Here is a 14,896-nt window from a genome sequence, read left to right on the forward strand (position 1 = left end):
ATATACACTGCAGATTGGGGACGAGTAATGGAAGACACAATGTAATCAATTAACTTATTAAAACGTTTGCATTTATTTTTTTACACTTTTTGCAGATACAAAACAGCACATTAGAATGACGGCGTCACCTGTCCTGAATTATTAAAGGCACATCGTTAGCTTGTTTTCTTATGGCTTTCATTTAGACCATTACACATGGAAAGTGCAACCAGCAAAGACATTGCCTGTGCACCTAAAACCTCAGTGTCTCATATTCTATTTCATACACCACGCTACAATCGCTGTTATATCTGCCTAGCTCATGCTCTTTTAGAAGCTGCTTTCATCTGCCGTCCGAGCAAAAATCGTTTCTCAAACATTACAAAACGCTCTCACCATCTGAGCACGGGGGATGGGAGTGGAGGAGATCACACAGGAGAGAGTGTTTGTAAATAGTGTTTGAATAGGAATTCTTGCTAGGGCAGCAGATCAAAGCAGCTTCTCAAAGAGCATGAAGTAGGCAGTTACAACAGCACTGTCAGCGCGGTGTTTGAGAACGAAGGAAGAAAAATTAGGTCATGGAGTATATTACAAAGATTCATAACTGTGCAAAGGCTGATCAATAAATTAAAAAAAAAAAAAGTTTTAATTGCTTTACAAAAAGTAATTTTTTGCTGCATTGTAACATTTTAATTTTCATTACGAGCCTATTAAAACCACTGTTCTTCATACCAAGAACTCAGAAGAAGACAATTTAATAACAAAAAAAAAATATTTTTTCTTCTTTTTTAGAAAAATCTGATTACTATCGCCGCCCCTTTCTTAATGCTTTATTAATCAAATTTCAGAAAAACATTATCTGAATATTTCAAAATTTTCAACCCAATAATATCGGTAGGCAATTTTTCTACATCTAACGATATGATGTTGCACTGCATTCTGGGAGATATTTTCACAATTGAAAGGTGTAAACTTTACGTACAGATCAGACATGTGAATACGACCCTATTTATTACAGTGTCAACCTACAAAAGTAGATCTTAGCTCCGTGCAAATGGAACCATTTACCAATGTAACTAAAAGTAGTTGCCAAAAAGTAAGAATCAGTAGTCGATTTAAAACAAAAAAAAAAAAATTGCATCAGGTTACGTGTGTAGAATTTGCTATCATGAGAATATTTATATGTCTTGTCTAATATTGTAAAAGATTCTATTACAGTAGACTTACACATATACTACAATAATCAAGCCTGTGCAGCAAAGGAAGGCAGTGTACTGTATAGCAGATGTCTTCATACATGGGCGCCATCTGGTGGTCGCTCACAAAACAGTAATACAAATGACATAATACGCCCCCAAAGAGGGGCAGACTGACCGTTAGGACAGTGAACGTGGACTCAAGGCCATAGGGGGTCCTCAAAGACGTGGTCACCAGGAGCACGCCCCACCCCCAGTACAGGGACATTAAAAATAAAAATATGATACCAGGATTACAGCTTCCTCCTAGATTACTCTTAGTCCGCTCCTAACCTAGGGTCTAAAAAGTGCATATATTTGTGTACATGCAGCAAGAGCGAGGCTCTAGTTGGTATCCTTCATTCTTATACTTCAGATTCTAAGACTCCTCCGTCAGATTTCCAAGTTTGGTTAAAAGAAATGAAACATCAAAAATGTAATTTAAAAAAAAAAAAATGTCGCCCTTTAAAATTGCCGCCTTAGGTTCTTGCCTCATAAAAAAGTCAATACTATTCAATAAGCTGCAAGCCAAAGTACTTTATCAAGTTTCTGGATGATTTGGTTTTCTCTGGTAGACCTTGTCCGGAAGGTCCAGGTCCGATATAAGGCGACTTACTGATAGCTAATAAGGCACAGACTTTCTGCAAAACTAATTTTCACCCCAATTGGAAAAAAAAAAAATATTTTCCCCACATTTTGTCAAAAAAACAGCGAAAAAAGTGTCTGAAATTCCTTTTGACTTCTGCATTGAGTTCATCCTCGCATTGTCCTTTGTCCTCTGTGGTGGTCAAAATGAAGGAAAGCGTCTCTGACCATTGAGAGACAACTTCCCGGGGTAGAAGTCGGATACAGTGGGGTCTGATAATTATCGGCAACCGAGCAAACCCTTCGCCTGATTTTTTTCTTAGGAGCACGCGCCCCCTAGCGCCTCCGGCATATCCACTCTTTGTTCGTCCAGCCGATTACCCTGAAGGCGGAATAAGATCTCAAAGAGATCGGCGGCGGCCTGAGGGATCGGCGGAGAGCTGCGCTGGTCGTTCATGCGCTGAGACTGCAAGTAAAGAGCAAAAACCAGAGATGAGCAAATGTGATCACAGCACTGCAGTATTCTGGTCACACTCCAAGGTTAGGGAGGTGTATACTTTTGCAAGATTTTTATTTTAATGCTCCAATGCATCTAAAACTACAAAATAAAGCAACGTTCCAAATTGTCCTGTATGCAGCTCCAGGACTGGAGAGACCCGATCTACAGCTGGGATCCTAGAAACCCGATCTACAGCAAAGATTGGAAATAAAGAGGTATGAAAAAGTGTTTGCCCCCTTCCTGATCTCCTATTTGTTTCCATGTTTGTCTCACTGAAATGCTCAGATCACCAAACAAATGTAAATATTAGACAATGATAACACAAGTAACAACAAAATGCAGTTTATAAATGAAGGTCATTATTATTATTAAGGGAAAAAGAAATCCAAACCTACAGGGTCCTGTGTGAAAAAGTGATTGCCCCTAACCTAATAACTGGTTGAGCCGCCCTTAGCAGCAACAACTGCAATCAAGCGTATGCGAAAACTGGCAATGAGTCTTTTACAATTCTCTGGAGGAATTTTGACCCACTCATCTTTGCAGAATTGTTGGAATTCAGCCACATTTGAGGGTTTCCGAGCATGAACCGCCTTTTTAAGGTCATGCCACATTATATCAAGCAGATTAAGGTCAGAACTTTGACTAGGCCACTCCAAAGTCTTAATTTTGTTTTCCTTAAGCCTTTCAGAGGTGGACTTGCTGGTGTGTTTTGGATCATTGTCCTGCTGCATAACACAAGGGCGCTTCAGCTTGAGGTCACGAACAGATGGCCGGACATTCTCCTTCAGGATTTTTCAGTAGACAGCAGAATTCATGGTTCCCTTTCCCTGGTTCACAGCAAGTCTTCCAGGTCCTGAAGCAGCAAAACAGCCCCGGACCATCACACTACCGCCACCATATTTTACTATTGGTATGATGTTCTTTTTTTGAAATGCAGTGTTACTTCTACACAAGATGTAATGGGACCTTCAAAAAAGTTCAACTTTTGTCTTGTCAGTCCACAGAATTTTCTCCCAGAAGTGTGGGGAACATCAAGATGTTTTCTGGCAAAACTGAGACGAGCCTTTATGCTCTTATTGCTCCGCAGTGGTTTTTTGTTTCAGAGATCTGCCATGCAGGCCATTTTTGCGCAGTCTCTTTCTTATGGTGGAGTCATGAACACTGACCTTAACTGAGGCTACTGAGGCCTGCAGTTCTATGGATGTTGTTGTGGGGTCTTTTGTGACCTCTTGAATGAGTCGTCGCGGCACTCTTGGGGTAATTTTTGTCAGCCGGCCACTCCTGGGAAGGGTCACCACTATTCCATGTTTTTGCCATTTGTGGATAATGTCTCTCACTGTGGTTTGCTGGAGTCCCAAAGCTTTAGAAATGGCTTTATAACCTTTTCCAGACTGATAGATCTCAGTTACTTTGTTTCTCATTTGTTCCAGAATTTCTTTGGATCGCGGCTTGATGTCTAGCTTTTGAGGGCCTTTTGGTCTACTCCACTTTGTCAGGCAGGTTCTATTTAAGTGATTTCTTGATTGAGAACAGGTGTGACAGTAATCAGGCCTGTGTGTGGCTAGGGAATTTGAACTCAGCTTCCCAAAGATGTAAACCACAGTTAATTTATGTTTTAAGGGGGGGGGGAATCACTTTTTCACACAGGGCCTGTAGGTTTGATTTCTTTTTCCCTTGATGACAAAGACGTTAATTTAAAAACTGCATTTTGTGTTATCTTTGTCTAATATTTACATTTGTTTGGTGATGTGAAACATGTAAGTGTGACAAACATGTAAAAGAATAGGAAATCAGTGCTCAACTGTACCTGATCTACATCCGGGATTGGAGTGATCTGCTCTACAGCCGAGATCAGAGACCTGATCTACAGCCAGGATCGGGGAAACTTGATCTACAGCCAGGATCGGGGAAACCTGATCTACAGCCGAGATCAGAGAGACCTGATCTACAGCCGAGATCAGAGAGACCTGATCTACAGCCGAGATCAGAGAGACCTGATCTACAGCCAGGATCGGGGAAACCTGATCTACAGCTGACATCAGAGAGACCTGATCTTCAGCCGAGATCAGAGAGACCTGATCTACAGCCGAGATCAGAGAGACCTGATCTACAGCCGAGATCAGAGAGACCTGATCTACAGCCGAGATCAGAGAGACGTGATCTACAGCCAGGATCGGGGAAACCTGATCTACAGCCAGGATCGGGGAAACCTGATCTACAGCCGAGATCAGAGAGACCTGATCTACAGCCGAGATCAGAGAGACCTGATCTACAGCTGAGATCAGAGAGACCTGATCTACAGCCGAGATCAGAGAGACCTGATCTACAGCCGAGATTAGAGACCTGATCTACAGCCGAGATCAGAGAGACCTGATCTACAGCCGAGATCAGAGAGACCTGATCTACAGCTGAGATTAGAGACCTGATCTACAGCTGAGATCAGAGAGACCTGATCTACAGCCGAGATCAGAGAGACCTGATCTACAGCCGAGATCAGAGAGACCTGATCTACAGCCAGGATCGGGGAAACCTGCTCTACAGCTCGAATAAGAGTGACTTGCTCTACAACTGGGATTGGAGAGACCTGATCTACAGCCAGGATCGGGGAAACCTGATCTACAGCCAAAATCAGAGAGACCTGATCTACAGCCGACATCAGAGAGACCTGATCTACAGCCAGGATCGGGGAAACCTGATCTACAGCCGAGATCAGAGAGACCTGATCTACAGCCAGGATCGGGGAAACCTGATCTACAGCCGAGATCAGAGAGACCTGATCTACAGCCGAGATCAGAGAGACCTGATCTACAGCCGAGATTAGAGACCTGATCTACAGCTGAGATCAGAGAGACCTGATCTACAGCCGAGATCAGAGAGACCTGATCTACAGCTGAGATCAGAGAGACCTGATCTACAGCCGAGATCAGAGAGACCTGATCTACAGCCAGGATCGGGGAAACCTGCTCTACAGCTCGAATAAGAGTGACTTGCTCTACAACTGGGATTGGAGAGACCTGATCTACAGCCAGGATCGGGGAAACCTGATCTACAGCCGAAATCAGAGAGACCTGATCTACAGCCGACATCAGAGAGACCTGATCTACAGCCAGGATCGGGGAAACCTGATCTACAGCCGAGATCAGAGAGACCTGATCTACAGCCAGGATCGGGGAAACCTGATCTACAGCCGAGATCAGAGAGACCTGATCTACAGCCGAGATCAGAGAGACCTGATCTACAGCCGAGATCAGAGAGACCTGATCTACAGCTGAGATCAGAGAGACCTGATCTACAGCCGAGATCAGAGAGACCTGATCTACAGCCGAGATTAGAGACCTGATCTCCAGCTGAGATCAGAGAGACCTGATCTACAGCTGAAATCAGAGAGACCTGATCTACAGCCGAGATTAGAGACCTGATCTACAGCTGAGATCAGAGAGACCTGATCTACAGCCGAGATCAGAGAGACCTGATCTACAGCCGAGATTAGAGACCTGATCTACAGCTGAGATCAGAGAGACCTGATCTACAGCCGAGATCAGAGAGACCTGATCTACAGCCAGGATCGGGGAAACCTGCTCTACAGCTCGAATAAGAGTGACTTGCTCTACAACTTGGATTGGAGAGACCTGATCTACAGCCAGGATCGGGGAAACCTGCTCTACAGCTCGAATAAGAGTGACTTGCTCTACAACTTGGATTGGAGAGACCTGATCTACAGCCAGGATCGGGGAAACCTGCTCTACAGCTCGAATAAGAGTGACTTGCTCTACAACTGGGATCGGGGAAACCTGATCTACAGCCGAGATCAGAGAGACCTGATCTACAGCCGACATCAGAGAGACCTGATCTACAGCTCGAATAAGAGTGATTTGCTCTACAACTGGGATTGGAGAGACCTGATCTACAGCCGAGATCAGAGAGACCTGATCTACAGCCGAGATCAGAGAGACCTGATCTACAACCGGGATCCGAGTTATTTGTTCTGCAGTCGGAATTGGGGAAACTTGATGTACAACTGGGATCATAGAAAGCTGCTCTACAGCCAGGGTCCGAGTGACCTGCTCTACAGCCGGGATCAGAGAGATCTGCTCTACAGCAAAGATTGGAGAAATCTGATCTATATTTGCGATTGGAGAAACCTGATCTACAGACGATATCAGAGAGATCTGCTCTACAGCTGAGACCGGGGAAACCTGATCTATAGCCGTAAGAGACCTCTGAAGTACCGTTTAACTCTGATCGCCATGTGCTAAATCTTTCTGAAGGTCTTTTGCACTCAAGCGGGGGTTCTGATTTGCCTCTCTAGGAATCCTATGAGCAGCTCTCACTGAAATTTTGCTTGGTCTTCCAGACCTTATCTTGACCTCCGCTGTTCCTGGTAACTGCAATTTCTTAACTACACTTCAAACAGAGGAAAAGGCAGCTTGAAAACGCTTTGCTGTCTTCTCATAGCCTTCTCCTGCTTTATGGGCCTCTGCCATTTTCATTTTCAGAGTTCTAGGCGGCTGCTTAGAAGAACCATGGCTGCTGTTTTTGGCACAAGGTTATAGGAGGCTGGGTTTTATAAAGCGGGGAAATTTGCAGAATCTGACCTTTCCTAACGATGATCTTGAACAAGCCATGACCCTAACAGGCTAATTAAGGTCTGAAACCTTGGTCAAAGTTACCGGAGCACACAAACCTCCAAGGCTGCCCAGACTTTTTCATTGGCCCATTTCCCTTTTTAAAATGTAAAAGATGAAATATATATAGTTTGGCCAGGGGTGCCCAAACTTTCACATGCCACTGTACATTACATAACACTATGTAATTGTAACCTTCCATCTACTCTACATAGTGTCGTCCGTTCCTCCGGGCTCTGCCTGGATCCAGCGACCTCCTTTGTCCCTTCCCCACTGACCTCTGGTTTGGCTGAGAAATAGGAATTCAGGAGGAAACCATCGGCCTTCCTGTAGCTCTTCCTGGAAATGATTTCCGTTGCATTTTGCTCTAAAACCTCACCCATGACCTCATTAATAAAAAATCCACTCAGTCGCCCTCCGGCCGTACAGGACGAGGAGCTTTATAATTAAGTCACCTGATTATAATAGATCATGGGATAAAAGTGTCACACCGTGTCCTACTGTGGCCAACAGTATAAAGCTCCTGGTCGTCACCTGAGCGAGAGCAGACTCCTCCCAAAGAAGGGAGAGAAAGCTGAAAGCATGAAGTGTCGAGGATCATAAATGCTCTTATCCCATTCGCTGCCCTAGGCCACCAGGAATGCTCTCATTAACCCTTTTTGACCACCCGAGGCCACCAGGGATGCTCTCTAACCCTTTTTAACCACCCTAGGCCACCAGGAATGCTCTCATTAACCCTTTTTGACCACCTAGGCCACCAGGGATGCTCTCATTAACCCTTTTTGACCACCCTAGGCCACCCGGGATGATCTCATTAACCCTTTTTGACCACCTAGGCCACCAGGGATGCTCTCATTAACCCTTTTTGACCACCCTAGGCCACCAGGGATGATCTCATTAACCCTTTTTGACCACCTAGGCCACCGGGGATGATCTCATTAACCCTTTTTGACCACCTAGGCCAATAGGGATGATCTCATTAACCCTTTTTGACCACCCTAGGCCACCAGGGATGCTCTGATTAATCCTTTTTGACCACCCTAGGCCACCAATAATGCTCTCATTAACCCTTTTTAAACCACCAGGGATGCTCTCATTAACCCTTTTTGACCACTCTAGGCCACCAGAGATGCTCTGATTAACCCTTTTTGACCACCCTAAGCCACCAGGGATGCTCTCATTAACCCTTTTTGACCACCTAGGCCACCAGGGATGATCTCATTAACCCTTTTTGACCACCTAGGCCACCAGGGATGATCTCATTAACCCTTTTTGACCACCCTAGGCCACCAGGGATGCTCTCATTAACCCTTTTTGACCACCCTAGGCCACCAGGGATGATCTCATTAACCCTTTTTGACCACCTAGGCCACCGGGGATGATCTCATTAACCCTTTTTGACCACCTAGGCCACCAGGGATGCTCTCTTTAACCCTTTTTGACCACCCTAGGCCACCAGGGATGCTCTGATTAATCCTTTTTGACCACCCTAGGCCACCAATAATGCTCTCATTAACCCTTTTTAAACCACCAGGGATGCTCTCATTAACCCTTTTTGACCACTCTAGGCCACCAGAGATGCTCTGATTAACCCTTTTTGACCACCCTAAGCCACCAGGGATGCTCTCATTAACCCTTTTTGACCACCCTAGAACACCAGGAATGCTCTAATTAACCCTTTTTAAACCACCAGGGATGCTCTCATTAACCATTTTTGACCACCCTAGACCACCAGGGGTGCTCTCATTAACCCTTTTTGACCACCCTAGGCCACCAGGGATGCTCTCATTAACCCTTTTTGACCACCCTAGGCCACCAGGGATGCACTCATTAATTCTTTTTGACCACCCTAAGCTACCATGGATGCTCTCATTAACCCTTTTTGACCACCCTAGGCCAATAGGGATGCTCTCATTAACCTTTTTTGACCACCCTAGACCACCAGGGATGCTCTTATTAACCCTTTTTGACCACCCTAGGCCACCAGGGGTGCGCTCATTAATTCTTTTTGACCACCCTAGGCCAATAGGGATGCTCTCATTAACCTTTTTTGACCACCCTAGGCCACCAGGGATGCTCTCATTAACCCTTTTTGACCACCCTAGGCCACCAGGGATGCGCTCATTAATTCTTTTTGACCACCCTAGGCCACCAGGGATGCTCTCATTAACCCTTTTTGACCACCCTAAGCTACCATGGATGCTCTCAGTAACCCTTTTTGACCACCCTAGGCCAATAGGGATGCTCTCATTAACCTTTTTTGACCACCCTAGACCACCAGGGATGCTCTTATTAACCCTTTTTTGACCACCCTAGGCCACCAGGGATGCTCTCACTGACTTTATTAATGCCATAGACCATCCGGATACTCACACTAACCATTTTCAACAGTCTCAGACCACTACTCATGATCTCACTAATCCATTTTCACCGCAGTGGACCATTAGGGACGCCCTTGTTAACCCCTTTGCAAAGCACTGCATGACCACGGATGCAGTCGCTAACCCTTTTTCACTGCTCTAGACAATCAAGATGCTCTCACAAAGCCTTTCCTACTACCCTAGACCACCAGGACGCTCTTACCAATCCTATTTTACTGACCTCAACAACCAGTGATGTTGTCTTTAACCCCTTTTTTCACTGCCCTAGACCACCAAGGATGGTCCATAACCTTTTTTTAGTACATTTACAGCACCATAGATGCTTGTACTAACCACTTTTAACTGCTCTAGGCCACCAGGGATGCTCTCACTAACAGCGCTTCACTCTCTTGGGCCACCATTAGTGCTTTCACTTGCCCTTTCTCATTGTATTAGACCAGCAGGATTCTCTCTCTATTCCTTTTTCTATTCCCTCAGACAACCAGGTCTCATTAAGCCCTTTCCCTGTTCTTGTCCACTAGTTTTACTCTTACTCGCCCTTTTATACTAACTAAACCACCAAGGATGCTCATATTTACCCTTTTCACTATCATAGACCACCGGGGAAGCTGTCCGTAACTCTTTTACATCACCCTTGACCACCAGGGATTCTCTCACAAACCATTTTTCACTACACTAGACCACAGGGATTAACTCACAAACCATTTTTCGCTACACTAGACCACCAGGGATGCTCTCACAAACCATTTTTTGCTACACTAGACCACCAGGGATGATCTCACAATCCATTTTTCGCTACACTAGACCACCAGGGATGATCTCACTTACTTAATGATTTCCTGAGCAAGCATTTCCTGCAATTTTCTCTGTGTCTAGATGAGCCAATAAGTAGAGACCAGTGGAGATCGGGTAAGGTTGGGATAAAAGGGCAATTCCAAGAAAGCCTTGTTTCAATTTTGCTCTGTTCTCTATTTGTTTTAATCTAGGGAGCAGTATAAAATTACCTACTAACTCTTTTCACCTTCCTAAACCACAATGGATCATTTTCACTGCCCTTGACCACCAGGGATACTCACATTAACCATTTTCACTTTTTTTAGACCACCAAAGATGCTTTTCCTAATACGTTTTAATTTCTCCAGACCACCAGGGATGCTCCCATTAACCCCTTTTCTACTACACTAGACCACCAGGGTTGCTCTCATTAACCCCTTCTTCATCTCTAGACCACCAGGGATGCTCTCACTAACCTCTTTCTCAGCTCTAGACCACCAGGGATGCTCTCATTAACCTCTTTTCTCAGCTCTGGACCACCAGGGATGCTCTCATTAACCCCTTCTTCAGCTCTAGACCACCAGGGATGTTATCATTAACCTTTCAATACTACACTAGACCACCAGGGATGCTCTCATTAACCTCTTTTGTCAGTTCTAGACCACCAGGGATGCTCTCATTAACCCCTTCTTCAGCTCTAGACCACCAGGAATGTTCTCATTAACCTTTTTATACTACACTAGACCACCAGGGATGTTCTCATTAACATTTTTATACTACACTAGACCACCAGGGATGCTCTCATTAACCTCTTTTCTCAGCTCTAGACCACCAGGGATGCTCTCATTAACCTTTTTATACTACACTAGACCACCAGGGATGCTCTCGTTAACCCCTTCTTCAGCTCTAGACCACCAGGGATGCTTTTATTAATAACTCTTACTACCCTACTAGTATTACAAGGCAGCTCGTACCTGATGTCCTAAGATGGTGGTATACAGCTCCTCTTGGGCGGGTATTTTGATTGAAGGAGGTTTCCTTCTACGACTTCGCCCAGTCCAAGATCCCCCCCTCCTGCGCTGCAGTTCTGAGACGATCCCTTTATCATCAGATGGGAGGGAAAACTGTCGGTAACTGGGCATCGAAAAGTGTCTCTTGGGTGGAAGAACCTGGTCGGGCAGCAGCGCTCTCTGCTCATCCAGACGCCTGGTCTGTGCGGTGGACAGTAGCTCAAGAAATTCTTCTGTGTGTAGCGAGAGGACGGAGGCTGAGAGGCCTGGAATGGAGGAAAATTAATTTCCAGGAGGAATAACAGAGGAGCAGCAGAACACTGAGTTCTAAAACAAATGGTACAAAATTGGGAATACAAGTATTTAGTACACAGGGTATGAGGCGCAGTAACACGTATGCAGCACTAGATGGCAGCACAGCTACACTACAAGGCGCTGGCGGTATACTATGCAGCTGTGGTATGTACCGCCATATAGTGCTGGTATTATTCCCTTTTTTCAGTTATTTTTAGTGACCAGTAAATAACAGTTCCTCTGTGTGACTACGACATCTGTAAGAGGAGATCTGACACCGCTCCCCGCAGACAATGTACCACTTTACTGTCGCTGTGTTTCATTTCTGAGCTGCGATTCCAGAATCTCCAGATATCTGCGATTATCTAATGTTATATCGTTTCCATGGATTGGAGGAAAGGGATCGCTCAGCTGAACTTTAATATCTATGGAGCAGGAAGGTCGATCATTAGGAACCTCAGCCGCTTATTTATAGACACCAACTGCAGGAACTTTCCATGAAGCAGTCAGTCATGTCTGGTTTTTGGAAAGTTGGGTGACAGCAATAATTGTTAATATTACATCTGCCGGCTGTCACCCAGCTTTCCAAGATTTAAAGTGCATCTGTCATCTCAGATGGCCTTTCAGAATAAGTCGTCCTTACATGTATCCTGCATTTTTATCAGTTCCCCCTCTGCGGGTTCTATCTATAACTTTCAGTTCTCTCTGGGCTAGTGAGTGTAGACCATGGAGACAGGAGGGATTCCTGCTCTCTTGTCTCTATGTAACACATGCTCAGAAGCAGCAGTGGCATGGGGGATATTTTACATCACTACTGAGCAGTGTGGCTGTGAATCCAGCAGTGGAGGTGAAATTTAACACTCACTGGAAAGCAGCAGCACAGATTTGTACGAGTCTCTCTGTCTCACTTTGCTACTCCCATCTCATTACACTAGCTGGGTGCAGACTAGCTGCTATAACATATCCCATATACAGCACACACATACATGAGGGATTCCTATTCTCCTGTCTCCATGTAATACTTGTTCACTAGCAGCAGCGGCATGGAGGATATTACACAGCACTACTGAGCAGTGTGGCTGTGAATCCAGCAATAGGGTGAAATATAACACTCACTGGAAAGCAGCAGCACAGATTTGTACGAGTCTCTCTGTCTCACTTTGCTACTCCCATCTCATTACACTAGCTGGGTGTAGACTAGCTGCTATAACATCTCCCATATACAGCACACACATACATGAGGGATTCCTATTCTCCTGTCTCCATGTAATAGTTGTTCAGTAGCCCGAGCGGCGGCGGCATGGGGGATATTACACAGCCATACTGAGCAGTGTGGCTGTGAATCCAGCAATAGGGTGAAATAAAGCACTCACTGGAAAGTAGCAGCACAGGTTTGTGTGAGTCTCTCTGTCTCTTTCACCCAGCTTTCCACGATTTAAAGTGCATTTGTCATCTCAGATGGCCTTTCAGAATAAGTATTCCTTACATGTATCCTTCATTTTTATCAGTTCCCCCTCTGCGGGTTCTAACTATAACTTTCAGTTCTCTCTGGGCTAGTGGGTGGAGACCATGGAGACATGAGGGATTTCTGTTCTTCTGTCTCTATGTTACATAAGCAGCAGCGGCATGGGGGATATTTTACATAGTTTCTGAGCAACGTAGCTGTGAATCCAGCAGTGGGGGTGAAATACAACACTTACTGGAAAGCAGCAGCACAGATTTGTACGAGTCTCTCTGTCTGTCTTTGCTATTCCCATCTCATTACACTAGCTGGGTGTAGACTAGCTGCTATAAAGTCTTCCATACACAGCACACACATACATGAGGGATTCTTATTCTCCTGGCTCCATGTAATACATGTATAGAAGCAGCAGCGGCGGTGGCATGGGGGATATTATACTGCACTACTGAGCAGTGTGGCTGTGAATCCAGCAATAGTATGAAATAAAACACTCACTAGAAAGCAGCAGCTCAGGTTTGTGTGAGTCTCTCTGTCTCACTCACTCTGCTACTATCTTATCCATAAACCTCAGCATGCAGCTGTAATCTGATCCCTCAGTCTGGTTATGACCATGACGGATTTTAGCTACTTTTTTTTTTACAGTAAATGCATTTAGGAAGTGTGGGAGGGAAAGAGAAGGCTAATAAGTGGAGAAAGAAGCATATTTCTATAATGAGGTAAATTGCATTTTTTATATCATCCCTTGAACTTTTGATTTATGTAAAGTTTCTTCCGGACTCCGGGTGTTTGCTGTAGACCACATGAAGGGTCACCTTACCTCTCCTTTCGCAGGCTGGAGATGGGGGAGCAGATTTCCAGGGTCTCTCGCCATCTCCTATGATCTCTGTAGACGCACTTGCATTATCTAGGAAAACGCTCTCCAGTTCCTCGAATTGTGGGGGCCTCGGAGGAGACTGTTCCAGGGGCCGTGAAGAGACACAAGACGTCATCATTAGGAGTAAATTAAAGTATAAGACAAAAGCGGAAAACATCGGTGACTTTTCTGAATAATCGTTATTAGAACTATGTTTGTGATGAACGTTTTCTAATTCTTAAAGTGAAACATTCTGAATAGTTTATAACTTCTATGAAAAAAAAATGCTACAAAAAAAGTCATCCTTTGTGGGTGTCCTGCAGCTTGTGACAGGCAGGCAGCGTAATAAAGGTTGTATGCGGTTAAGAAAACATCATTTATTGGTCCTGTGTAATTAGACGAGCTATTAACTTGTAAACTTTCCCTTTAAGATTTGAACTTTATAGATGTTGTTATTGCAAATGTCACCGGCTGTTTCACATGTATATTTAGGAAACATTAATCATGAAGCTGATGCTTTGTTTTCTCAGATTTCCAAGTACAAGTCCTATTATGCCACAGCTTTGTGTTGGGCAATCACTATACAAATTCCAGCAGTGTAAGTCCTACGTTTCATGAACACTAGTTTAGTTAAGACCTTTTTAACAAGGGCAGATATTTGCCTATAATCTACAATATAACAAGAGGATTGTCTCCTGTTCAAATCCCCCTTAAAGGGGAACTGTCACTTACCATAAACATATATTCTTTATTGCCTGGTGTAAATGCCACTGTTCTCCTGAATCCGACGCTGTTTTTCTTTTATTCCTGTGCTTCTCCATTCCTGAGATATGGCCCCCTTTCCCCTGCATTTAAATCTATCAGTGCTAGCAAAGTGGGTGTGGTCATCAACTCTTCTCTGTGGGAGTGTCTTCTTGAGGACCACGCCCACTTAGATAACTACGCTAGATTTATTTACAAGGCCATATCTCAGGAATGGAGAGGCGCAAGAAGAAAAGAAAAACATCGCCGGATTCAGGAGAACAGCGGCATTTACATTAGGTAAAAATAAATACAATGACAGGTTTGATTTTACACTGACCAATGTAAACAACAATTGTTTTTATGACAGTTTGGTTCAAAGTCATTATTTTTTTAAAAGATGTGATTGACGAGGAAAATGTGTGATCAACTAATGAAAGATGTGAATGACGACTGTG

The 14,896-nt window shown here is 44.5% G+C and overlaps 1 protein-coding gene across 1 annotated transcript in view; it reads right to left on the reverse strand.

Moving 5' to 3' along the window:
- Positions 1-49: 49 nt before the first annotated feature.
- The window catches only part of GPSM3 (G protein signaling modulator 3), a 30,021-nt gene continuing 15,174 nt past the window's right edge, over positions 50-14,896 (reverse strand). Inside the window, exons 3-5 of the mRNA XM_069746358.1 lie at positions 13,662-13,797; positions 11,053-11,354; positions 50-2,265 (exon numbers count right to left, since the gene is read on the reverse strand). Of these exons, the coding sequence (XP_069602459.1) occupies positions 2,119-2,265; positions 11,053-11,354; positions 13,662-13,797 (585 nt within the window). The 3' untranslated portion in view covers positions 50-2,118. The remainder of the gene's footprint in view (positions 2,266-11,052; positions 11,355-13,661; positions 13,798-14,896) is intronic.

The sequence above is a fragment of the Ranitomeya imitator genome, chromosome 2, assembly GCF_032444005.1.
Source record: "Ranitomeya imitator isolate aRanImi1 chromosome 2, aRanImi1.pri, whole genome shotgun sequence".
Taxonomy (NCBI): domain Eukaryota; kingdom Metazoa; phylum Chordata; class Amphibia; order Anura; family Dendrobatidae; genus Ranitomeya; species Ranitomeya imitator.